Here is a 26825-nt window from a genome sequence, read left to right as displayed (position 1 = left end):
CCCCATCTCCAGTGAAGCATTGGAGCGTGTGCCAGCATATGGTCACTGCCACACAAAGGAGAGTGGGAGGCTGCGAGTTACGCGCCTCTACCCGTCTTTCATTACCTTTCTATCTTACTTGTACTGACCCCCCCTCCTCTCCCAAACAGCCATGCTGGCCAGCTGGCTGCCAGCTCAGGTGTCACTTTCCTGGCTTGGAAAAGAGGCCATGAGTATTTGTTTTTGAATGAGCATGAGCGAGTTTGAGATGGTAAGCTGGTGGGAGCCACAGAGCTGCTGGGAGCTGGTTCTGTAGCTCATAGCAGCCATGAGGATGGTTCTCCATCGGGCCATCCAGGCTGCTCGAGGGGGGGATGTTGCACTCCTGAGGGAGCTGGCATCTGCCGGTCACCTCTCACCTACCATTACTGATGTTCAAGGTGCATGCCCGGTGCACCATGCGGCGAGGTGTGGACGCCTGGAGTGCCTGCAGTTTCTGGTGATGGAGCTGGGCCTGTCAGCTGACGCCCGGGCCTCCAACCAGGCCACACCTGCACACGATGCAGCCGCTACAGGGCACGTCCGGGAGCTGCAGTGGCTGGTAGAACTGGGAGGCTGCAGCATTGAGGTACGTTTCTCCACAGGGAAATAGAGCGTATCCTGAGAGCTTAAATGCCTTGGAGATGTGCCACACATTCAGCTTCACTGGGGTCTAAATTCAGATGGTGATCTAACTGCTCCCAGTATGAAGTTACCTCACTGCAGTTGTTAAGGGTACTGTACGCTACCTTTTAACCTCCATTACGTCATTTGGTGATGACTAACGGCGTATCCATTAATATGAAGTAGAACATGTAAACATTCTGAAAATTCAATCATGACGGATTTCATCATTTTTAGAAACACAGGTAGGCCTGACTTAATTCACTGAATGTAGCTATTATAATATATAATCCATCATGATTACATTTTCAGAATCCTGCCTTTAATTAAAGAACACATATCTTTTTTATTATTTACATTTTTAAAAGATGTATAGCCCTGTATATTCAAATAACATATAAAACATACATTTGCTTTGCACAAAACAAAGAAAGAAAAACACTAAATACAAGAATGCTTTAGTATATGATAAAAAATACTTTGTTTATTACAAAAGATGCAAAATATAACAAATACTTAAAAGAAGTTCAATTTACTTAGAAACTGTACTGTCCACAGAAATTACTTGTTCACTTGATCATTTCTTAAATCTAAATCCTAAAATAATAAATAAAGGGTCTCCACAAATAAATGTTTATCAGAGACCAACAATTGCACCAATTTGTGGACCTTGTGCGAATCCCTGCTTTGAAAAGCATGTTTAATACGAAACTCCTTTGACCTGTCTTTATGATCAAGAGTGTTTATTACATTTAAAGGCGTTCTATCTCAGGCTTGATCTAATATCTGTGTATTGTTCCCAGGACAGGGATGCAGCCGGTGCCACTGTGCTTCACCTTGCGGCGCGGTTCGGTTGTGTGGAGGTCATTCAGTGGCTGCTCTCTGTTGGAGGAGCGACTGAGGGGAAGACCAACTGTGGAGCTGTACCTGCTCACTACGCTGCAGCCAATGGGGACCTCACCTGTTTAAAACTGCTTGTTCAACACGCACCACGGTGGGTTCACAAGCTTCTTCTTCTAATTCACTTCTTTTGAAATCAATAAGGCTGAGCACACTGCTGAATATTGCACTGCCAACATTCCAATAGATCTAGATTGCTTTCTAGTTATCACTCAGTTTTTCTAGTTTTCTCATATCTCAATTGCAGCCTGTGGTGTTGGGTAAATAGGGATGTAGTTTATGTAATGTACATTCATCCTGGCTACATTTACAGTATAGTAAGCTAGCAGCTATTTAGGATAGCCTACTTGTTAGCTTAAATGTAGCCTTTTGAAGTTAGCATTGCACCACAGAAATGTTTGGATGGGTATATTGAAATCTAATCTGTTTCAAAATAATTAAACCAACATTTAAATCAGCTAATCCACCATCTGTCCTCAGAGGCTACCCTATGGTAACAGCAGACTCACTCACCGGGGTCCAAGTAGAGCACCATTTAACCTAACCAATGATTTACTGAAGCATAGGACTGAAGGTAATGTTAAAAAAACTGTTAATGTTAGAAAGCAGGATATAGTACAATCACACAGACTCCGTCTCAATTTCAAACCTTTATCACTGATGTGTTGCCTTTAGAGAGTAATATGACAGTTACAGCTTTGTGTGCCTTCGGTTTGACATGGCTCATAATTAGAGAACATGACTTTTGGCATGAAGCTACACAGATTCAGAGCAGCAAATGAACTGGACAACCCACATCTATAGAATTGACCTGTTTTAATATCATATAACAGTGAATATCTTTGGGTTTTGGACTGACAAACAAAAAATCCCTGAAAAACTTGGATTGGTGATTTTCACTTTTTTTTCAGGGCATTTTATAGACCAATCGAAATGTGTTGCACATGTTTTTTTAACATAATAATATTATACATCACATAATAAGATCAGCTTTTATCAATCTCTGAGAGGAAATTCACTTGTATTAGACGGTTGTTGTTTGTTGGTCTCCAGATGTGTGAACCAGCAGACGGTCCTCGGTGCCACCCCGCTCTACCTGGCCTGCCAGGAGGGCCAGCTGCACGTTGCAGAGTACCTGGTGAATGACTGCGGGGCCGATGTCCGCCTGAGGGCCCACGATGGCATGACCTGCCTGCATGCTGCTGCTCACATGGGCCACCAGGCTGTGGTGGTGTGGCTGGTCAGTAGAGAGGGTGAAAGCTTTCTTTAATATATGAAACTGTTGTTTACTCATGTTGACCCTTCTCATGAACTCCACACAGGTGAGCCGTACTGCTGTCAGTCTGTCTGGCCAGGACCGGTACGGAGCCACTGCTCTGCACTTTGCTGCCAGCAGAGGGCACTATTGCATCTTGGAGAGGCTGCTTCACATGGGTTCAAAGGTCATCAAGGATTACTGGGGAGGGACCCCACTTCATGACGCTGCAGAAAATGGAGAGCTGGAGGTTGGGAGCTCATTTTTACTTAGGTTTTCTTTTCTGTTGTTATAATTATGTATTATCTTGAATAAAAAATAAAAAAATTGTATTCATAAAAGTATGTTCCATACATATATATGTGTCTTATGTAGTTATTTTCCTATTTTCAGTGTTGTAAAATCCTGTTGGCCAATCAAGCAAACCCCTCGGACCAGGACATTGATGGGTTTTCAGCCGCAGACTTGGCGGAGTACAATGGACACCATGAATGTGGCAGACATCTCCGTGCCATGGAAATAAATGTAAGCCCTCTATCATCCACAGTTTGTTTTATTTCACACCTTTTCCTGCTTGGTTTCCTCGCTGCGTGTCAGCACTGCCCAGCTTGTTATTTTTGCATAAAATTCAATGCTTGCTTGTGGTCCACAGCAAAAGTCTGGAAGGTCTTGGAACCCTGGTGAATAATAGTCTTACTTTGCCTGACAGTCCTCCTCTGTTATCTCCCACTCAGCATTATTGCTTGGCTCTCAGTTCAAGAGGTCTAAGAGAGTGGAGGATGATGGCTTTTGTGTTCTGATGGGCATTACAGGTGCCATGAGTGCCAGTTGAGATTCTTGGTTCTCAGTTGGCCCGAGAGATAAACTCTTTTGTTATGTACCGAAAGCACGACACTCCTTAGTGTGCTTGATGAATATTTTAGTGTGAACACATTGTTTGTGCTGGTGCTGCCTGTTCAAGTCAAGGGGTCAACGCTGTAAAAAGCTGTCCTGCATTTACTCAAATTAATAGTCCGTTTGTTGCTTCTGTTTATATTTTGATTTAGTTATTTTTCTTTTAAGGCAAGATACCACAGGCCAACACCTTTTTCATGCAGTTAGTCCTCTTTCAGACTAGTGGAAAAGGAACTTCCAAAATACACATGTAGGTGTTTTTTGGCGTATTTGAGTCAGTAGATTTCTCCTAAATTATAAATAATAAGTAATACAAATTGTCTCATTTGCATAATTAAACATGACATTTCAGAAAGCTTGAAATACAATAAATCATTATCTTAATGTAATAAAATCTGCTTGCAAAATGTTTGAAATGTGACAATACATATATTTAGATAAAGAAATCCTCACTTTCCAGCTTTATTTCGATCTATATTCAGAGAGGTTTGATTATTCATAACCTGATTTTATTTTTATTTTTTCCTAGAACCTTTTTTAAGGCAATTTACAATATTTCTGAATTATAGAGTATGAAAACTTAAACCTTTGACTCTCATCCGTCAACAAAATCAAACAAGGATTTAGAACCTGGCTTTATGGTAAATTGTAAATGAAATATAAAGTTAAGTTATTTAATTAACTCCTCAAACGGCTTTAACATACACAAGTCATCATTCACACACATTCACACATCGCTGGGTTTGCCGTCTTTGCTCAAAGAATCAACATGTTTATTGCCAGGGCAGAGTTCAAACCGACAACCTTTTGCACTTCCTCACAGCGACAGACAGTCGACCAATGGTCAGTTTCCTGCTCTGGAAATGTTTGCACATCAGCAGGTCAGAAGAATCCTTGTCTTTTTGTTTGATATTTATAGTTAGCCCATTCACCTGTAGTGTCTCCCCTTAAGTGGCTACATAGAAATTAGTGTTGGAGGAGGATACTGATACTGATATTGGAGCTTTTGGAGTTGATTTTAAAAAGGAAACACATCCTACGGTTCACTGAAGGAGCCTTTGGGACCTTCTGTGAGCAGACCTGTTGACCCTTGAAGCCTCGCAGCTATCCACCTGTAGCTGTCCTCGGTTCTCCCCATAACACTTCACCTGCCGCCTATAGCGCACACAAACACAGAGTGAAGAAAGCTGTGGACTGATAGAAGCCATTAATAATTCATCAGAGAAGAGCAGCACTCATACATAAAGAGGATGATGATAGGGAGCCGGCGAGGCGCTGCTGAGCTCCCCTTCACGAATAATCCTCTGTCAACAATGAGAGCTAATTAGCGTAGGGGCTGCAGCAATGTCCAATGCAGCCGGAGCTAGGGCCAGCTGAGGGCCTATCAGTTACCCCTCTCCCGCGGCTCAGGTGGAGGGCCCATGGGCCGAGGCCGTTATGAGATCCACAAGCTTAAGTTTCAGCGTTTTTACCATTCTGATGCCTGGAACCCGCAACTCTATCCCTCTGTGGAGCAGAGAGCAGGATGTCATTGGCTTCAAACACACCTTTGATTGTGTGTCATGTTTTTTTCCAGGGAAGTGCTATGATTGTCACCTCTGGATACTATGTGATGTTTGTGGAAGACAGAATGATGGATCAGGTTTCTTGGCGAAGTGTCAATTGGAAACACAGACCCAGCGAGGATTGGGGTGAACTAAGAAGTCATCTGAGAGAACCTGTAACAGCTGTTCATTGATTTAATGCTGATAGTATCTGAAGAGCCGTCCGCTTGCTCAACCGGAGATGAGATGCTGTTTAGTTACGGTTTGGTGGTGTTTTAGGTCCTGCGTAGATCACAGGTTTCATCTGCTATAAAGTCATTCAGATAATCTTGGATTTTTGGACAAACAGACATACAAACCTAGGCGGAGATAATTAGCGTTAAAGTCATTTATAAGCTCAGATAAAAAAATGTGCTTCTCAGATGTGAATATTTGTTTTTTTCTTTGTGATACTGAATATTGGTCTTGAAAAACAACTAATCACTTTTCACAGTTTTCTTACATTTTAAAGACAAAAAATTGATCAAGAAAACAAACAATAGATTAATTGATAATGGCAATAATTGTTGGTCACTGCCCTTAATGGCTATCTTTAATTAGTTTTTCCAAATGTTTTTCCAGCATGTATGATGTAAAGCATGGTTTTTGGCGAGGCAGACAATAATATTCATCATGAATTTGGTAAATTAGTGTATGATTTTGGTCATAGAACCTTATAAAATGTGGCACCATTTTGACCAAAACTGTCTGTTGTTGTCAACTTTTCCACTTTATCAGCCAAACCCATCTATTTAAGCTAATGGTGTCGCATTGTGTTTCCACTGTCACAGTTTACTAATCATCTCCGTAGCATTTTACCCCCACCCTTACAAAAATCTCCTCCATTCAATTGTCCCAAGTGGAAAAAAAGCACCTGATAACATGTCTCATTTCCAGCCACTTTGAAAAGTCTTCCGCTGATACTTCTCCTCGTGCAACAACCGTGGTCAGCCATTGATGTGTCCATGCATTAGTGTCATTACCGGCCATCCTATCCTGTCCTTTAATTATTAACAGCATTCTCCGATCAGAGTTTATTGTTTATTGCCTGGTGGCCCTTGGCCACTAGCAAAGACATGGGTGATGGTGTCAAACGAGTGGTTGGTGATCTTAGGAAAGTGTCACATCCTCGACACGGAGCGACCACCCGAGTACTTGCTGCACGGCTCTGAGTTTCACCGCACAGTCTAACCGGAGTGCACCAGGAGAGCTGTTCAAGGTCAAGGTTAGTATGTTTAATGGTGGTTAATGGGCCATTTTTACTATAGTTGCACTATCTATGCTGCTTTTGCTTATTTTGACTCCTTGTTATGCTTTATTATTATATCTTTCATAGATCATTTTCATCATAAGAAAATGACTGGACAGGCTGAGTAATATCTTTTGTTAAATGGAAGGAAACGTCTGTTAAAGAGGCCCTAGATGACATATTTTGGCAACGGTTGACCTTTTTTTCTGATCAGCTGTGGTGGAGCTCTTACGGTTAGGCATGACTAATACTCCAGGCTCATGACCTTACTTTATGTTGTTGATTTTTGTTCCATTTTTCAATCCAGTACTCTCTCTTGGTATATTTTTGGGATTCAGTAGCTGATAATGATCCGTTATAAAGTAGAAAAATATTGTAATTTGTCTCCTTAAGCCAGTCAATGCAGTAAAGCTGTAAAATTTGGCAAAAACATTGTGTCAGCGCTTCAAGCATTTACCTCCACGCAGGAAACCTGAGAGCATTTTAGCATGTGAGTGGACGTGTATTTACACTACAGTGTTCTTCTGTGTATAATGTACACCCGCTGTATACATTCCACAATGCAATTTATCACCCACAACGTGAATATTTCATGTGGAAGCAGAATTACAAGACATGTTTTTAAATACACATGAAATACTTAAACCCACAGGGAGCAGATCAGTACCGCTGCAGCCGGACACTGAGAGCACAGAGGAGCTGTTTCTTAACTCTTGGCTCCTAATCTGTGCTGATCGGGCTCTTTGATACATGGAGAGTGGATGCAGGCCAAACAGGGTTGGCTATCTATATCTGCATGGCAATTGTGATGGGGTGCTGATGAAAACCAAATGCTCTCTGGCCACTAATTAAACACACACCCGGGCCGGTTCATCATAGCTTTCAGGACATTGAACTGTTACGAGAAGGGTCACAAAGGAATCAGTCCCCCCCCTCCCCTGTTCCCCGGCCCCCCTTGTTTATCTATTTATGGATTGCACAACTTCTGGGAAGTGAAATGCTCCTCCTGAGCAGTGTCACAGCATATTTCGTGCCGTTGGACATCAAAGTGGCGTGTGAGAGGAAATGGCAAGGACCACCTCACGGACACAGAGCACAACAGCACGCAGCAGCAGGCTAGGTCTGCTTTGATGTTTTGGTTACTAATAATGTCCTCGGAGAGCTGAATCTGATATGCATGCTGTATGGAGTGCATTAAGTCAACACAGGTTCATTAAAGGGGATCTAAATGTTTCCATACATCCTCCCTAGAGTGGTGTGAAATGCTGCCAGTTATTCAAGGTTGCTTACCATCCCCCGCTTTTTAAAAACTTATTTCATAGTGCTTGACCTCATTTCAATCTGGACCTTTTACAAAGTAAGTGATTTTATTTCGTTTTTTGTTACGGTAAGGCCTTCTTCTGTATACATTTCTGATAGAACAAAGCCACTCTTAACTGACTTTGATTTTTAATATCTTTTATATCATACAGAGTACTTGCCTCCCTACCTGTCACATTGACCAGAGGAAAACGTTCCAAGACCTTTTTCTATAAGAATGATAGTGAAATAATAACACCTAATCTGCATTTATATCTCCCACAAACTGTAGATTGTCTATAGCTAGTAATGTATATTTCTACAGTGGATTCAATTATATATTACTTTTCTTTTTTGGTTTTACGTCCGCGAGAGTCCTTGACAACAAATAAATTCCTTCCTCAAGTATTTCTTTCTTAGAAGCAAATGGGAAAAGCATTTGTGGTCTTGAAGAGTTTGGATGATAGTTTGGGAATCTATGTACTGTAGGGACAACCTGCTCCTGTTGTCTTTATGATACTGTCGTTGAACAATGTGAAGTTCTGACAGTATAACACACGCTCTACCCTTCAATAGACCTTTTTATAACTGGCACTGGAAAAAACTCATGATGGATCTGTTTCACACTATTTTGTGTAAGGGGGGCAGGGAGAATGTTACAGCACAGTTGGTGTGAAAAGACAAAATCCAAATGAGTATTAGATTTTGTTGAATGTACAAACGTCATGATTTGACCAGAACTCATATATTTGGTTCTTAAAAGTCCTAACTTGTATTTAGTGTGGCTCTGTTATAATTGCAGACAGCCGGTGCAAAGAAGCCCACCCAGGTGAGAGTGGAGGAGGAGGTGAAGGTGAAGCCGGCTGTGGTGCTGCAGTGCCGCAGGGAGGATTACTACGGCAGCCTAAGTGACCCATGTAGGGACAGCTACAGCACTAACACACCCATGGACAGTTTAAAGGTAAACACTCGGTTCAGTTTTTTTTCAGAGGTGGAAGAAGTGCTCAGAAGATTTAATATGAAAAATAAAAGTATTCAGTTACAAGTAAAAGTCCTGCATTCAAAATCATACTTAAGTAAAAGCCTTACCATCAAGATATGACATAGTCATGTCTACAAAATGTAGTTGCATAAAGTACAAGTACTACTAATAATGATAAATTGTATTTGTAAAGCACCTTTCAAAGTGCAACAGTAGGGCATAAAAACACTGGTTTAATAAAAGCTTTTTTTTTTTTTTAAAGAAAGGTTTTTAGCCCTTCTTAAAAGAGTACTGCATGTTTTTACTGAAGTACAGTACTTGGGTAAATGTTCTTAGTCACATTGGGTTTGTCACCATCATTCTTAACTATTTCCTGATCCCAAAGCAACGTGTATCTTCTTTGTCCACACCAGCAACCCGAGAGTGAGGAATCCCCGCAGGCCAGATACCCTCAGTCCCCCCCTGCACCCCCCTTACCTGCTCCATCCTCTCCTGCCAAGCCAGGGAAAAGCCTTAACAGCAGAATATTGCACGTTCAATTTGCAACATCTGGTGAGAACAAATGTTCTAAATGTCTTTATGATTTATTAACAGTTCAAAAAACGTTTTTGCCCTAAACATGTTTTATCAGGGTAATTGTTATCATAACTAATTTCGGAGTGTTCTAATGTTCGAAATAGAAAATGAGTTTTAATTTATTCCATGTACTTTGTGTTACAAAGTGATGTGGTCTTTGTTTTGGCTACAAATGTATTTTAATCAGAGCTTGTTTGGGGTTATTAGTCCAGTTAGTGAGCGTGTACACAGCTGATAAACTATCATTTATGTTCTAAAGTCATAAACTCAGGAGAGACCTCTCTCGATTCCAAAGGATTCTGTAATGAAATCATTCTTGTAACCAAGACTGGAAGTTGGTGCTGGACAGGAAAAATGATGTGTGTGACACAGATTATGATTTGCATTTCAGTTTTTAAAGGTTTCAATGGGCCCAAGGTGTCTGGGAGTCCGAAATCTGCCCCTGCTGATAGGACGATGTTGCCTGACACTAACCTCCTGGCTGGAAGGAAGCTTCTTGGGGACATGAAATCCATTAAATCCTTAAAACAATCGGGGATATCAGGAACGTTCACTGGACAGGCAGTAAGTGCAGCAAGTTTTCTAATGTTGAACATCCTTCTTCCTTTCTTTAGCTCATGCTCCCATCTTTCTCAGAACAAGATGGTGGTCCTGCCCACTGAGGAGGCCAACTTGTCCGACATCGACTACTTGGTGCCCACTCATGACGAGAGAGGCCGGCCCATCGCTGAGTGGAAGAGGCAGGTGATGGGGAGGCAGCTGCAGGCCAGACTGCTGGATGAGGAGGACCAGAGGAGGAAGGTAAGGTCTCTCCAATCATGAAACGTGGTCACATTATTAGTGAAGGAACAGTGAGACATCTAAATTGGAGGTTTTCAAAGTGGGAGTAGGCTATTTTCTCTCAATTGTTTAGTGCCTATGGGGTGCAGGCTTTGTCTGAGGAAAGGCTAAACTTTAAAACTCCTGACACAAATTGAACACACCTGTTGTGATTATAGAAGCAGCACAGGTCTGTGGCCAGCTGAGACCTGTTATTCAGGAGTTACTACTTGGCTTAGTTGAGTACTCAATTCTAATTGGTCTATCTGGCTATTTTAGAGGTTGTTAATACTCATTATTACACTCCACTTGAACAGTTACAGAAAACCTTGATCAGTGCTGCTGTAAAGTTGTTGTTGTAGTAGTTGTTGTTGTTGTTGTTGTTGTTGTTGTTGTTGTTGTTGTTGTCGCAATTCCAGCCGTTGATGCACCTTGGAACAGATTTTTTTTTCTTAACCGAAGAAATACGATCATTTTTGAGTCAATAAAATAATTTCAATTAATATTGGGAGTCGCGTCGTTAGTTTGTTTAGTATCTGGCCGTCTAAAAAGCGGGATAATGTGCAGCGAAGCGGTCATTAAGGGGAAAAGAACACCCGACTCTGCTTTGCGCCGGGCACATTATCCCTTACATAACACAACCGCTGCTCAGCAAAATAATTACCGTTGCAAGGAGGATCAAAGTAACACTAATGGTGCGTTCACACCTGAAGCGATGGGAATATTCGCATCGCTCTTATCGCTCGAGTTTGACCGCGGCTGTCAGTTGTGTGGTTAAATGCTGCTATTCCGACATACCTCTACTCGGACATTGACGTCTAATTGTCGGAGTAGCGGCACTTTACTTTTTTTTCAAACATTCCGCCACGGTGCGTTGGGTCTGCATCGCTCCACTTAAGTGGAAGCATTCGGAGCGGTAGTTGACACCGTCAGACACGCAGGGCGCCCCTCCTCCCCCATGGACGCTTCTGATAGCCCTCCCGAATCCACCGCCACTGCTCCTCCAAGTCTCTCCATCGTCATCCCATCAGCTCCGGTCTACAGCTCCGCAGAATTGGGAGCAGCCTCGATGGCTTGCATAGCTTTAACTTTCTTTGAGCGACTCCCTTGCAGATCGGATGCAGGGCGATCGGACAACAACGAAATTGAGTGCCAACCAGTCAGTGCATCCATTACAACAATAGGCTATATTATATTATGTTAAAAAAAAGTAGATGTTTTAAAAAAAAGCGAAAGAAAGACGATGCTGTAAGAATGTTCTTTATTCGAAGTCCAGGAGTAGATTTAAAAGAGAACGAAGTGAAGCTCCCCATATAAGTTTTAAAAAGAGTATTTAATAAAAGGATGCAGCAGTAGGTTTTCCAAAGTTGCACAGCTGTGGCTCAATATCTCGGAAAACGCTTCCACAGGCCACAGATGAGGGGAGCTCATTTCCGGTCATAAAGATAAACTATTTCAAAATAAGACGCGCAGATCCTGTTGGCCGCTTGTCGTCACATGGGATTCTCCGGACTCTTCTATTGGCTAATGTCGTCGGGGGCGGGTCCTCCTATGACGACACCGTCGCCTTGTTAGTGGACTCTTGAAGCTCTCACCTACGATATTCTATTATGCAATCCTTCTGAGGTTTATCAGTTCTCAAACACGCAATAGTATCATTGCAGCATCAATGAGTGAGAGGTAGAGGCGGTGTGTTTAGTATGCGACTCCACGAGTCCTTCTCCCTCTACTCATATATACAATACAATATTAGCTAAATGCTATCTGAGGCTAAAAGCAACATCCGGTTACAAAATAAAACGTTTCAAAGTAAAACGGTTTTCAGAATAAGACAGTGTTGTAGTTACACATAATATTGATTATTATTTCTTACAATTCCCCGATGCTCCTGGGTATACTGTCGGAATGGCGGTACTAAACTGTCGGAATTGTGGTACTAAAATTGTGTCGTAATAGGGGCATGTCGGAATAGGGGCATGTCGTTGTAGGGGGATGTCAGAATAGAAGTTGCACCCCGTTTTTGCGTTGACTTTACATGTAATCGCGACGCGCCCAAAAATCGCATCGCACCTGGTGTGTATGCACCGTAACAGGAACACGGTATGGGATCTGTTGTGTCTGGTATTGTTCAAAGGACGTGTTAGTGGAACAGAAACTGTTAACAGACTTGGACAGTTAAGAAAACCTCCATCAGTGCTGCCATTATTTATAAGTTAGGATGTTGGCGCAGCTCCAGGCGTTGGTACGTCGTCGAACAGACAATATTTTTATTAGTGGAAGCATTACACTCATTTTACAGCTGTTCAGTGTTCTTTTTTTCAGTATCCCTTACTTATTGTATGGCGATAAGTTTTGTGTAATTTGATATGGTTTTGATAAAATCACCTAAAGAGTAAGTCAATAGGTCATCATTTGGGAAAATTCAACTACAAATATTTTGATCATTTTTTAATAGTAAGAAAGATATATTTAATTTTCAACAGCCCCTTCCAAAAAAATGCTCATTGAGCCTGACCACAGTGAGCGAAGCAAAAATGGTGGTCTGAATTTGTGATGCTATCCTAAATCTGCATTCCTGACAATTTGAAAAAGCCCTTGGAAGCGCCACCATCATTTACTCTTAATTGCACCTAACAAATCACTGAACACATCACATATTGCTGGTCAACTTATATTCCTGAGGTTTGGATCACAGTTTTACTGTATCATTAGTCTTTTCCTCTCACGCTAAAGCCATGTGGAAAATAAAAATAACATCCTGCATGTTTATTTGCTGCCTGCTGCTTGCCTCTTCTCTTGTAGGAAAATGGGAACCGATATGCCAAAGTCAGCTGGAGGTATTCCCAAGCCCACAACGCCATCCTGGGGCCCTCTGGTGAGCTGCTGACTGAGGATGACCTCATCTATCTGGAGCAGCAGATTGCCAACGTCTCCTTGCAGAGGAACTGTGAAGGCTACGAGATGGAGCTCGCTCGTCTAGCTGAGGAGCTCCGGCACATTCTGCCCGCCCCCATAGTGAACATCACAGTCAACACACAGTTCAGGAACTTCTCGAGTCAAGTTCCTCTACCAGTGTGGTGTAGCCGCATCTCGGGCATCGTGAAAAGCATGTCTCTGCTCATGACCAACCTGACCGACCAGCCCTACTGTAAGATGCCCAACACCGAGCTCATATCAGTCTTCTCTCAGACGCCAGACAGACAGAACTCCACCAGGGGCCGCAGGGAGAGGATAGAGGATGAGATCCATCAGTTTGGTGTGTCTGTGAGGACTCTGAAGTATAATTTTGAGACAGAGAACTCACCTTCGGGTGAGCCAGAGGAGGCTGTTGTGTTGTGTTCTCCCACACAACCTGAGGCCACTGAGTCAGACACAAATCCTAAAGTCCTGCGTCCAGCCCCAGAGACAGACCAGAACAGCGACTCCGGCATTGACTATGATGCGAATGTTTCAGATGTTCTAGAGACCACCAGCCTCAGAAAGGAGCGTATAGTGGTGCTGTTCTTAGGCCACTGGAAGAAGTCGGCCTACACCGTGACACTGAAGAGTAAGGACGCAGCAGAGAGGAAGATGAGCGTTGGAAACCCGGGGACAGGCAACACACCAGGGCTGGGTCGCAGGACGAGCGTGGAGAGCGCCCAGTCCAACATGATGAACAGCTCTCTGGGACACTTCTTCAAGCAGAGGAGCGCTGTCAACAAGATGCTGGGGAACTGGAGGAGCATGATCTCCAGTGTCCCGTCCAGACAAATACGCAGGTATTTAGTTTAGGATCGTCCCATACTGCTACAGTATTCCTCTCACTGGGTGGTATAATATGTTTGCTTAATATTGAACCTCTTGGCGATTGATGCTCAACCTTGTCTCTTCAACTATGTTCACATACGAGTATACTTAACTCAAATACTTTTCGAGATAAATGTATTTTCTCCCAGAATAAGGTCACAGTTTAAATTTGGTGAAAGCAAACGATTAGATGGCTATGTGTGGAGGGAAGTGATTCACTCATAGTGACGTACCCTCAGAGAATTGACTGTTGCTGTTTCCCAGCTCTATGGTTGGTTGGAGGTTTTAGAGCCAGCAAATTGACTCTTTTCTTCTCACAGCTCTCATCAGCTCAGACAGTAACTTTTGTACATACAAGCTGTAATTCCCCATCTATATGCCACATGTTAAGCAAAAAAAACACCTTCAAATATAATTTATATTGTTGCATAATGTCTCTTAAATGTGTTAATAGGACTTTATTTGCTTACTTGTTTGCCATATCAACTTTGCAATCTTTTTAGTTCCATGAGTTACACTGCCCCCCAGTGGCATAAAAGTCACTGAATTCAGCTCTAAAATGAAAGCCTAAGGATTTGTTAGTTTGATTGAAAAGAAAGATATGGTTTAATCAAGATATTAAGATATCCTGAACAGTATAAAGGTTTTAAAAATGGTTAAAAAATAAGAAGTTGATGAATGAATAAGTAGACTGAAAGTCTAAATTTGGCTTATCATTGAAGATATTCAACAAAATATTTGGCGGTTCAGCGTATAATCTTTACTTTCAGCTGAGTAGTAACACAAACCGAATAACCATTGAGCGTTATCCTCAGGCTCCACAGGCAGCAGGCTCTCTACTCCCCCGAGCAGTTCCTCCCTCGTCTGGACGGTGTGCTGGTGGAGTACGACAACCTGACTCTGGACCTCTTCATGCTGGGATACTTCCACATCCTGGAGTTGGAGCTTCCTGTGGACGAACGCAAAATGAGACACCTGCTGTGTTTCGAGGTGTTCGACCACGTGGGGAGCTTTCCCTGGGAGCTGGTCCGGGACTTCCATAAGGCCGTCATCCAGGACATTGAGGCTGGGAACCGCGAGTGGAAGGACGGCTTTGAGGACATGAAAGTGAAGTTTTTTGGAAACACTGTAAGTCAGCCTGAAAGCGCTGTAGAAGTGGTGAAACACATCCTCCCAGAGGTTAGACAGGTCCCTAAGGTCATTGTGCAGACACCTACGCCTGACGAGGGGATGCTGCAGAGCGGAACTGACATTTCCAGTTTTAGCAATGAAGAAATCTGTAAATACATCGACCGCAGTTTTGCTTTTTGGAAAGAGAAAGAGGCAGAGATTTTTGATTTTGAGTAGTGTCATCTTTTTGATATTTTTCTATTGTTTGTAGTTGCGTAACATTAGGGCTGGGTATCAAATGTAAAACATACTGCTTGAATTCAATTTTGGTTGCTGTTGCAAAAGTCAACGATCAAGTCTAGAAAGTTATCATGGAGTACTTAGCCAGGATTTTGCCATGTTTATTCAGATCTGACCTGATTTTACTTATAATTTTGTAGATTTTATACTGTGTTTTATTGTGTTAAAACCATTCAACTCCAACATTGATGCATTTTAGAGGTTTGGACTTTGGTTGTTGAATTTATAAAACCTTTGTTTGTTTATAAATTGGAAAAAATGGCATCTGGTAGATATTTTGGAACTGCTATCAAATTGGTGATTAATTTCAAACCATACCCAGCCCTATTATGAAAGCCAGAGTAGAGTGTGTTTTCCTGAGAGTCAGCATGAAACTTTGATCTGGCAGAGACGGCCCAGTTCATTATTACAAAATCACCCTTACATTGACCTTGATTATTCATTATTAACTTGCTGTAAAGACTTATTTCACTAATATTATGTCTTCTTTTCATTTCTTACCTTTTTGACATGGATGGATTACTGAATGGGCCTACTGGGCAAAAAGAATCAGGGATCCCCTTGACCCTCACTTGCAAAATGTCCCTCAAAGAGACAAATACTAAGCAGGAAGACTCAAAAATACCAAATAATAAATGTAAAACCACTTCAAAGATAGACCAAACAGCAGCGAAGAGACATAAAGAGAGTTACACCAATGGGTAATGACTACAAAGAGTCACAAAACAGCAACACAAATAGGCTTTAGGACTCTAAAATCTAATGTCTGTGCCGAGAGGCCCAATGACTCATAACCCACCCATGGATTTTCTGGTATAAAACTTCTTTGGCTCATGCCGATAATTGTTTTGCAGTTATTTTAACAATAAAACTGTGAAAAAAATTAAAAATCTGCTGATTGTGGAAGACCTTCAAGCCGCCTGCCTCCTCTGTGTGTATAAGCATGTCCCCCTGCACTAAATCAAACCAGGACCAAGCTGACCTGGAACACTGAGTCACAGTAAGCTGTTTACCATGTCTGTCAGTCAATAGAGGGCTCAAATAGTTACATATGAACATGTACATTCAGATACTCAATGTCTTTCAATATAACATCGCAAACTTTGCATTGCAATTAAGATTTCTACAAAAACGAGGACCAGTCCAAATGAGGAGGGGACACTTGTATCCCCCCTCAAAATGTTATTTATTGGCCCATTCTGACAGGCTGTGTCCCATTATGTGTGCTGTCTGCGGCTTAGAGGACCAGGCTTACCCATGCTACCACCAAAAACCACACAGTGACTACTGACATTCGAAATGGAAGTAATCACCATTTTGAATGTGGTGTTATGAATTAGTTGTTGTATGATATATGAAGTAGCTACGTCATGTGTCCTCTCTGCTGAGGAGAATAGTATGTGCCTGTAACAGCAGCTGCGGCCCCCATGGTTGTTGTTTGGAATCTGCCTTTAGCACAGCCTCACTCTCTGTCCTAAAAATAACCGGTAGAAAGGCAGCCCGTCCCAATGACTTGGCCAATGTTTTTCGCCATGCTGCCCACTCCATGTTGATCCAACGAGCCGCTCAGCTACAAAAAGCTTTTATTTACTGGAAAAGGATGAGCCATTATTTCCATTCTCGACTCCTATGGTGAGTTTGTTGTTATTTCAATTTCACAGGAAATGTAATTTATTGTTGGCTTGAGATGTGATTAGAGTCATAGTTACAGTATTTCATACTAATCATGGGCCAAAGGTACTTTGTAGTCCTAACAACACAGCGCCTCTACACCAAACTAAACAATGGGCCTTTTACTTAGTTTTTCCTCAAATCAGAAAGGTCAAAGAGAAACCGTTTTTAATTACAAACTTAAGACGTTTCAACAACTTATCATCAACTTTTTTTCTTCTGTTTTTATTTGTCCCTTTGTTTAATGGTCAATAGAAAAAAAAATTAAGAAAACATATTTTGATCATACACCACTTTTAAAACTAATAACATTGTTGTAGTTGCAGTTTATCTGTGTGAAGCAGTTACTCAATCCTTTTGACAGGCATGCATCATTTTAAAATGTTTGGGAGAAAAGATTTTGTAGGTCAGGGCGATGTTGCTGAACATTTGTTATTTATGTATTTTTCCTACACTTGCAGGTAGGCTCAGTCTTATATCGTCCCTGCTTTAAGCTGATTTGAGCCACACTTTAAACTGCAGTTGACCATGGTGCGCAATGTGGACGACCTGGACTTCTGCCTGCCCTCCCATCCACAGAGCATTCTGGAGGGCTTGCGCTCCCTCTGCTCTGACCCCAAACTGGTGGATGTAACACTGAGTGCAGGAGGTCGGGACTTCCCCTGTCACCGCGGCGTGTTGGCGCTCTGCAGCACGTACTTCCACAGCATGTTCTCAGGGGACTTTGTTGAGAGCATAGCTGCGCGTGTGGAGCTTCAAGATGTCGATCCTGATATACTCAGCTGCTTGCTGGACTTTGCATACACTGGCAAACTGACCATCAACCAGAGCAACGTGGAGGGGCTGATTTGCAACTCCAGCCAGCTGCAGTTCCAAACGGTGAGAAGCGTGTGCAGCCGGTACCTTCAGCACCAGATTGATGCCACCAACTGTCTGGGAATCCTGGAGTTTGTAGAGATCCATGGCTGCCCCGAGGTGATGGCCAAAGCATGGGCCTTCCTCTTGGAGAACTTTGAAGCTGTGCAGCAATGTGAAGAGTTTCTCTTGTTGGGGAAGGACAGGTTGGTTGCCTGCCTGTCTGACGAAGGACTACAAATCCGGACAGAGTGCACCCGTGTGGAAGCCATTCTGAAATGGGCCCGGCACAACAAGGAGTCCCGGCTCTGCCACTTACCTGAACTGCTCACTCTGTCCCGTCTCCCGCTGCTCGGCCTGGACTACCTGACTGACACCCTTCTGAAGGACAGTCTGGTGCAGGGCTCTCCCTGCTGCAGAGAGGCTGTGGAAAAAGTCCAAAGAGAGGTTGGTGAGCTCACACTTCCTCCCTTTTTTCTGGTCATTATGAGTAGATTTCCCAATAACAAGTTTGGTTTTCACTTTTTATAGAAAATGGATTTGGCTCCAGAAAACACAGACAGACCCAGTTCTCAGAGTCCACAACCAAATCTGCAAGAAGTGCTGTTGGTGATGGGAGGTCGTTCTCTGGAAGACTCGGATGATGAGGAGGACTCAGATGATGAGGACAGAGACCCGAGACTGCAAAGACTACTGCCCAGGAATTTTGCTTTCTACAACACAAAGACAAGTACTTACATTTTTGTTTTTGCACTTGTGAAAATGCTGAGTTTGTTTAAGTTCAAATTACATTTCACAACTATATTTGTGTTGTGAAATGTCTTTTGGATTCCTTGAAACAGTTTGGCAGATGTGTCATAGGTTGTTAAATGTAGTGTTGACAGAAAAACAGCTCTGCAGGAATGTGGTCTGAATGTGACAAAATTGGATCTTCTTCTCAGTTCATCAAACAAGCGTTTTTATTGTGCATAGCTGGAACAACACATCCATGTACATGTTTTTGATATGTGATTTTATGAAAAAGATTGTTGCATTACTGGTGTTATGTTGAATACTTGCAACCATGTTAATGACTGTGCCAGAGAAGATGATTTTGTACCTGTTTTGTTCTTTACTTTAAGGACATCTCTATGTGTATTAACCTTATTTCCATGTTACACATTTTCATTTGCATACTGTATTTGTGAAACTTTTACCTTACTTGAAGGATGCTCATAAATGAATTCCCTTTTCTTTTTCTCTGCAGAACAGTGGCATGAGCTCCCTCATTTTCCAAATCCTAACAAGTGGGGTTACGCCATGGTCTCCTTAAACAATGATGTGTATGTCACAGGTAGGCACATGCAACATATAATCTTAAGAAGGAAAAGGAGAAGTAATGATTCTAATTTTTTGCAGAACTCACTTCTCTGTCGATGAACGTAAAACAGACATCTGACAAAGTGCTCTTGCCCATTTAACAGGGGGCTCGCGTGGTTCAAATACCAACACCTGGTCCACCACAGAGACCTGGAAGTACATCACAAAAGAAGGGAGGTGGGTTACTGTTGCTCCCATGCTCCGGCCTCGGACTAACCACACTTCTGCAACACTCAACGGGGAGATTTACGTCATTGGAGGTAGGAAAATAAATCAGATCGGCATGTGGTGCCTTAAACCTGCAGTGCAATGGAAAACATTGATTAACTCAAGTATCACATCTGCCTTTAATGGCTTAGCTGTGCGGTAACAGTTTGTATGCATTTTTACTTTTAAATATGGACTGGTTCTAGAAGACAGCAGAATTTTAGATTTGTGCATGATTTACCTTCTTTAATCATTCTACTTTCTTTCCCCTACTTCAGGTACAACTTCAAATAGGGTTGAGGTTGAGCATTACGACCCCTACAATGACACCTGGGCGTTGACCTGCCCCGCCCTGAAATATGTGACTAACTTCACTGCCACAGCGTGTCATGGGAAGCTCTACGTGATTGGCTCCTGTGCTGTGAAATATAATGCTTTGGCCATGCAGTGTTACAACCCTGTTATAGGTAAGGATGATCGATATGGTTTTCACCAACGTCTTTATTTGCAAGATATTTGCAACAATAAATAACAACAATTTAAAAATGTATTTGCAATATTTCAGTCATTTAAGCAATCCTGCTGGTGCAACTCCATTTCCAATGGTTTTAGACAGCATTTTAACTTGTTTATGATAGTGTTTTAACTAAATATTTATGCTTCATAATACATTTCTATCAGTGAAATACATTGATAAAATGTTGTACAAATGTGTTAGTATTTCTTTCAAATTAAGTGTCTCTTTCCCCATCTCTTTTAAATATTTAGTTAAATAATTATAGATCATATGATCATCATCGTTATAATAGATTTTACGGCTACAGGCCAATCGGGAATCCCGTTAGAAATAAACTACACGTTTATGAATTTTTAAGTGTAAATAAAATTGCCAAAAGTAACTTAAATGTCAACACCGCTGAGTGGATGAGGTTTCTCTGCAGTGTTATTTTGCCATGTGAAAGTGCTGTTGAAGACATGTAAAAGATAAAAAAAGATTATGAGGTGAGTATTTATTGGCATATTATATGTCATGTAACAACACCTCAACTTGTTAATTATAGGTCCCCTATTATGCTACTTTTCAGGTCCATATATGTATTTTGTTTCTCCACTATGACATGTTTACATGCTTCAATGTTCCTCACTGTCTGTGCATAAATTACCACTTTTCACTCAGTCTGAAAACGCTCTGAAGAGCCCATGCTCTGGTCTGATTTGTTAGCTGGCGACTCTGTTGTGATTGGTCAACCGCTTATAAGTGGATATGCCACATGTATAGGTTGTTAAATGTTAACATGCCCTGAGATGCTGTTTCTTACAAGTTGCTGCGTCTGGGCCCAAGAGGTTAACGTGTTGTGAATCAGAATCAATCAGAATCATAAATACTTTATTTATCCCAAACTGGGAGATTTTGAAAAACCATCGCCGTATTTCTGCACAATTTAGGTAAAGTTAGTGTGCATACACCCTAAAAGCTTGGTAGCGCAGTGTTGATAGCGTTAGCTTGCAACTTTGCAGAGGCAAGCATTGTGCTTGTGGCTCAAATTCCACAACAGCTCCACAATTCAGTGAAATGTCGAGAACACAACCATACGATGAGTTTTAGCTCCGGGGGAATAGTAGTAAAAAATAAATGCAAGCCACTTCTTCTTCACATCTTCTTCCTTCCGTATGGCAAACAAAGAAAGTTTTGGTTCACAGTGAAAGTGGCAGCTTCTCCTCGCCATGGTTCCTGCTCGGGTCGACTTTACGGAGCGGCTCGCACTGCTATTGGTGTGATATGGAACTGAACCAGGAATCCAATCGAGGCGTTTCAGGCAGGGGGAAGGGATATGGGAGAGAGTCTCTCTCTGGTCTGAACTTTGGGATTTTAGCTTTTGCAGACCTACTACATGCACACAAACATAAATAACACACTACAGGAAAGGGAAAACCCCAAAAAGCATAATATGGCCTGTTTGACCAAATTGTTAAGCTTGTGTAAACCACCAAACCTATTTTAGACATCTTGACAAAATCAATTAAATGAACACATTGATTTCCCTATGCCGTTACATAATTGTAATTACTTATTGTGTGTACTCATTTTAAAGCAATTGACTGAAGTTGTTTTTTGTTTTGTTTTCAGATAGCTGGACCACAATATGTTCGCCCTTCATCCCTAAGTATTTGTCCTCTCCTCGTTCTGTCTGTATGGATGGAACTATATATCTGGTTGCTGACAACACTAAGAAGGTCTACTCTTATGATCCAGAGGCGAACATGTGGCAGAAGGTGGGCTCCAATATCACAGCTGACTTCAGTCAAAAAGTAATAGAATTCATGATTCACTGCTTTTTGAACAGGATAAAAGAAAAATCATTTGTTTTTATTCTCCTGTGATTTTAGATCCAGCTTCTCCACATGCTCCATGAAAATGGCGGTCTGGTGACACTGGATGGGAGGCTGGTTATCACTGGAGGCCATTGGAAAGGGATGGAGGGGGACTATGGGGTGGAAGTGGAGGTTTACAACCGAACAACCGACACCTGGGAGGTGGAGAGCTACCTGCCGAGGCTTTGGTTCTACAGTGGAGTCTGCACCATCTTCCTTGATCCTTCTCTGTGGACTGAGCTTTTCAGCATAGACTCAACATAATGGCCTCCTCTCCTGATGGCTTAAAACCCAGGTTGAGGAGTTCACAGAGACACAGACCTGTTCCAATCTTATCTATGTTACACTGCAAATGGAATGTTTATGCCAGGATGTCATTGTGCCTTAGAATAGGTGCTACATGATCCTCAAGTATTCTGGGTTGTTTTTATTGCCTTGCTTGGCTGCTTAGCAGTTGTTTATTTATACTTTGTATCATGTGTTTGAGTTGGTAAATGGTGTCCTTCAATCACTAAATCTTTACAGAGTGAGTATTACAATTACTTGTTGTATCATGAATTTGCAAGAAATTATAAATAAAATGTGTTGCTGTAAACTGACCCTCAACCAGCTGTAAATCCTCCTGGTAAAACACTGTTTACTTTGCATAAGGTGCCTTTCTGATCATTAACCCAACAGAATCCAGCAGCTTGGCTCGTGGCGTCTGTGCTGCCATGGAAACATCCACGCTAGCATTCTATTTCTATGGCAACGGCCCGTAAGCAGCTGGTCACCATGGCAACATCGACAGGGCTCAGCAGTCTCTCCTAAAGTATATTTGCTACAAACAAGTTTTGTCAGTGATTTCTTTACAACTCTCTAACTTAACGTTTAAGTTATTTCTGTATTTCTTACTACTTTATTTAAACGACATGCTAGGTTTGTGCTTTTTGTTATTTCCTCACCGTTTGACTTCTCTCTATCTAGCCTCAGTTAAAGCAACGTTACAGCAAGGTTTCTGTGTCGTCAAATGAAGCCATTTACTTTAGCCTGCTAGCTAACCTTCTTTAATTGAGGCTGTGGCAGTTAGCAATGACTTCTGAACGGGAGCAGGGTGCACACTCTGGACTGGAGGCTGTGATTCAGGTTGGTAACATTTCTGTTAGATACAGTAGTTTCGCGCCTTTGTTTGAACCATAGGTTTTAGCAGGCGTTATGTCGACGTAGGTAAAGCAAACGTTTTGAAGTGTATTAGCTGCCTTCAATGTATGCTAGCTGCTTATATTGTTACTTTTAGCTCCCTGTCATCGTGGTTATTATAAACATACTACAGGTAAAGTCTGCATCATTATCCAGAGTCAGGTCAAAGTTTCTTCTGTGAAAAAGGCCTTTGAAAACAGTCTAGAAATTACAATGTAAAGAGAGGTAAAGAAATGCATTAGCACCTCCTGTCCACTGTTACACTTTTCCTTGTTTTAGCAGTCAATTTAAGCAAATGGCTGAATTTCGTGTATGCTAAGCTGCTAATGGTAATGCTGGCTCTTTGTCACAGTGCCATGGTTGTTATAATTAAACCTTCAACAGGTACGGTATACCAAGTCGAAAAGTCTGTCTAAAAAGGCAGATTCGAAACAAGTTTGGATTAAAAAGATAGCAAAAAAACAGTCTAATAATGTGAAGCATTATCAGCTCTTGTCTGCTGTTACCGTCTTCCATGTTTTATCAGACTATTTCCACAAATGTTAGGCTAATAAATGCAATTAAAGATGGCCGAATTGCTATGCAAGCTAGTATTCTCATATAGTGTTTGCAGGCCTATCACAATGTCATTGTTGTTATTAGTAACAACTACTGCAGTTGAAGTATGTCAATTCAAAATGTATACTCTGAAAAAAGTAAAACAGGTGAAATAAAAAGGGTATTTCACATAGCAGCAGCAGCTAATTAATGGAATTGCATTAAGTTAAGTTTCAGGGTCAAATTTGTACTTTGTTGCTGGCTCACTGTCACACTAGTGGTTTAGCCTATAGTAGAGCAGAGTCACTGTTATGAACGTCTGCTATGACAAGTCAAAAATATCTACTGTAAAAATACTCAGCATTTTTACTTTTGTAAAACAGGAATAAAAATGTGTAGAAATATTGTGAAAAAAGTTAGAGTTTTATATTCCCAGCAGTTTGTTTCATATATAATAAAATGCATGATTAGGTTTTTTTTAATGACATTTTGCATTATTAATCTGAATTTGCAAAGTAAAGAAACTAAAGATTTTAAATTGGAGTGGAAGCATAATTTTGCAGAAAATACTTCAGTTGTGTGATTTGTTGGTGACGGTTTGTAGAAGTTGGAAGAGTCTCTGCTACACTCTGATGGATGTTCAGGACAGAGGGGTCTGACACTTGGAACTCATGGACAGGAGTCCGGTGTCACTGCTACGCCTGTCTCCACCTACATCCGCCAGATCATTACCCGCAACCTGGCAGAGCAGCCAGCCGGTAAGGAAGAGAGCTTGAATTCAAATTGAACACATTAACTACAAACGATGAATCTTCCCTTACTAGAACTTGTTTATGATCATACACCATTTTTACATAATTTTAGTGTAATTGCCAACATGTTGAGTACCCAAGAGTTTTATGTTAGGAATGTATAGTAGGGGTCCCCAGCACCAGGCCCGGCCCTGACCAATGTGCTCAAGATTTTAGCTTGCGCCCCAATCAGGCGCCATCACTACTATTGTCAACACAAGCTATAATGGTTAGTAATGCAAATTAACACAACATATACTAATTGTTCAAATTGCCCAACATATGAAAGTTAGCATCCGGCACTTTCTATGTGCTACAGTCACAACTGTACATTTGTAACGTAAAACTTTGAGGTACTCAACATTTCCGGGATCACCATAGGACCCTATGAGCTGTCAAACAGATTATGAAGTCAGATTGACACTTCTTTATGCATGATCTGTTTCCTGGTCCCAGGTGAGAGCGGTGAGGTCAGCGCGCTGGAGGACAGCAGGGCCCTGAGGGAGCAGCTCTCCCTGAGCCAGATGGAGCGTGACCAGCCACGAGTCAAACAGGCCAGTCTCACAGACAGGGTATGAGTGACAAAGGGCAGCCATGCATTTTCAGGTCATGGTCAAGCTGTGTAACGCTATTTAAAGTTTTAGCATGTGTTGCACCCATGCTATTCTACAAGAATGTTGGTTCTGTAATCAAAAAGGAAAACAAATAGGATGTTGTAAAATGATGCACAGGGGATATCACCTAGGTTAGTACATTTCAAATATATTGTTATTCTACTTATTTTGATTTGTACATTAATATACAACTAAATATATTATTGTTCTAATTATTATCTGCTTATAATTTTCTTGATTAAACAATACATTATTGATTTTATAGAATGTCCAAAAATTGTGAAACATGTCCATTCAAGTCCGTAACCTAAAGATATTCACTTTTTTATTGATATAAAACAGAGAAAAGCCGGAAATCTCCATATTTTGAGAGGCTGAAAGCTGCACTTTTTGTTGTTTTTGGAAACGATTAATCAATTGTCATCGAAGATTATTTTTATGTTTATCGACAAATGGATAAGTTGGCTAATTGTTGCAGCTTTATTGTTAAACAGTGTAATTATGATGATGACTTCCACTCTAACAAGTAGTATCTGTAAACACTTTTACTAAGTGTTGAAAAGTTTCCGGGCCAGCTGTGTCTCCTTTCCCAGACTGTATTGGCACACATTGTTAATAATGTTGTTTGTCAATGCAGGTCTTACACAAGTTACAGTATGTTATACTGTTGATGGTAGATTTGTGGAGTTTTGTTTTGAGATGAGGTCAAAAAGGTCCACCACACTAGAGCATTGACTGTGAAAGGCCACATGCTTTGAAATTAAATATGGTTACAGTAAACATCAGTGTACCACCACTCTTTCCAGCAGGGAAAGCCTTTTGAGGCTGAACAAACAAACAGTGTGGGAAAGTTGAAACAGCTTTGCATGTACTTTGGTGTAAACTGAGAACATACATGTACAGACTCACGATTTAATTAATGAAACTTGGCAAGAGCCTGTGTATTATGTCATACATTTTTCTTTAATTAACGGCTCTAGAATTACAGTAACATATTACAACAAGGACTTTAATGTTTGTCTGTGTGTGTGTGTGTGTGTGTGTGTGTGTGTGTGTGTGTGTGTGTGTGTGTGTGTGTGTGTGTGTGTGTGTGTGTGTGTGTGTGTGAGTATGGATGCATGTATGTGTTTATAAGTGCAAATAAGAGGGGGGAGGGTTGCTCATGAAGGTTTTCCTTGTGGTATGTTCAGGTAGACTCGGACCCCCTGTGCTTACAGGGACCGGCGTCTCCCTTCATAGCCCCCCCATGGCTGCCCCTCCGTGTAGCGCTGCTGTTTTGGGGAAAATTGTGAAGGTCACTGGCCTCCCCCCTTGAGACTGTGGAAGAAAAAGCTCATTTTTCATGGTGCACAAAGCAGCCATTTGTGATAACACTGCGCTCATTCTGCTGCTTACATCTAATGAACTCACACTGCTTGCCTTACACTTGAAACTTATTTTAAAACCAAGGCTATAAATATAATTAAATTAGCCTGGCAGGTATATATATATATATATATATATAGCGTGTTTATTTTGTTGATATTTTTAGATGTGTGAAAAAGGCACTAAACAGAAAAAACACAAGTAAGTGTTGCCGATATTAGATGCTCACACTTCTGAGAAGTTATATGAAGAGTGATGAAGTGCATGGTAAGCACAAGGAAGACCTACATTATAACTGTAAACGCCACTGAATGTTTCTGGTAGTGTCTCACAAGTCAACAGGTTCATCAAAAGACTCCTGTTTTGACTTGCCTCTATTTTGCCCTGCAGAGCAGGATGATTGTATGACAGGTTTGTTGTGATGTGATGTTAATGCAGTCTGCTAATCAATGCCCTGGAGACAAATATGCTGCCTTGCC

At 41.5% G+C, this 26825-nt stretch overlaps 3 protein-coding genes across 3 annotated transcripts in view; all 3 read left to right on the top strand.

Moving 5' to 3' along the window:
• Positions 1–313: 313 nt before the first annotated feature.
• LOC134869822 (espin-like protein) lies at positions 314–16523 on the top strand. The gene is made up of 11 exons (XM_063891745.1): positions 314–607; positions 1446–1636; positions 2596–2782; positions 2865–3047; positions 3191–3322; positions 8625–8783; positions 9218–9356; positions 9772–9944; positions 10017–10181; positions 13002–13957; positions 14801–16523. Exons 1-11 carry the CDS (start codon positions 314–316, stop codon positions 15330–15332), a joined length of 3111 nt encoding a protein of 1036 aa, XP_063747815.1. The 3' UTR covers positions 15333–16523.
• Positions 16524–16884: 361 nt separating this feature from the next.
• Positions 16885–22459, top strand: klhl30 (kelch-like family member 30). Its single transcript, XM_063891214.1, has 8 exons — positions 16885–17027; positions 17528–18368; positions 18453–18651; positions 19168–19254; positions 19385–19540; positions 19766–19954; positions 21616–21761; positions 21876–22459. The coding sequence occupies exons 2-8, from the start codon at positions 17595–17597 to the stop codon at positions 22122–22124; spliced, it is 1800 nt and encodes a 599-aa protein (XP_063747284.1). The 5' UTR covers positions 16885–17027; positions 17528–17594; the 3' UTR covers positions 22125–22459.
• Positions 22460–22675: 216 nt separating this feature from the next.
• The window catches only part of crocc2 (ciliary rootlet coiled-coil, rootletin family member 2), a 50737-nt gene continuing 46587 nt past the window's right edge, over positions 22676–26825 (top strand). The window contains exons 1-3 of the mRNA XM_063891215.1: positions 22676–22985; positions 24181–24334; positions 24824–24939. Coding sequence (XP_063747285.1) covers positions 22932–22985; positions 24181–24334; positions 24824–24939 — 324 coding nt within the window. The 5' untranslated portion in view covers positions 22676–22931. The remainder of the gene's footprint in view (positions 22986–24180; positions 24335–24823; positions 24940–26825) is intronic.

The sequence above is a fragment of the Eleginops maclovinus genome, chromosome 9 (genome assembly GCF_036324505.1).
Source record: "Eleginops maclovinus isolate JMC-PN-2008 ecotype Puerto Natales chromosome 9, JC_Emac_rtc_rv5, whole genome shotgun sequence".
Taxonomy (NCBI): domain Eukaryota; kingdom Metazoa; phylum Chordata; class Actinopteri; order Perciformes; family Eleginopidae; genus Eleginops; species Eleginops maclovinus.
The sequence above is the reverse complement of the archived record's forward strand: the minus strand, read 5'-3'. Positions and strand labels throughout refer to the sequence as shown.

Excerpts from the sequence above, each read along its gene's own strand:
- LOC134869822 (XM_063891745.1), top strand. The coding sequence starts at position 314 with ATGGTTCTCCATCGGGCCATCCAGGCTGCTCGAGGGGGGGATGTTGCA. Across the intron at positions 9,357-9,771 it reads CGTTCAATTTGCAACATCTG|TTTTTAAAGGTTTCAATGGG; the intron begins GTGAGAACAAAT and ends TTTGCATTTCAG. Across the intron at positions 13,958-14,800 it reads CCGTCCAGACAAATACGCAG|GCTCCACAGGCAGCAGGCTC; the intron begins GTATTTAGTTTA and ends CGTTATCCTCAG.
- klhl30 (XM_063891214.1), top strand. The coding sequence starts at position 17,595 with ATGGTGCGCAATGTGGACGACCTGGACTTCTGCCTGCCCTCCCATCCA. Across the intron at positions 19,255-19,384 it reads CAATGATGTGTATGTCACAG|GGGGCTCGCGTGGTTCAAAT; the intron begins GTAGGCACATGC and ends CCCATTTAACAG. Across the intron at positions 21,762-21,875 it reads AGGCGAACATGTGGCAGAAG|ATCCAGCTTCTCCACATGCT; the intron begins GTGGGCTCCAAT and ends CTGTGATTTTAG.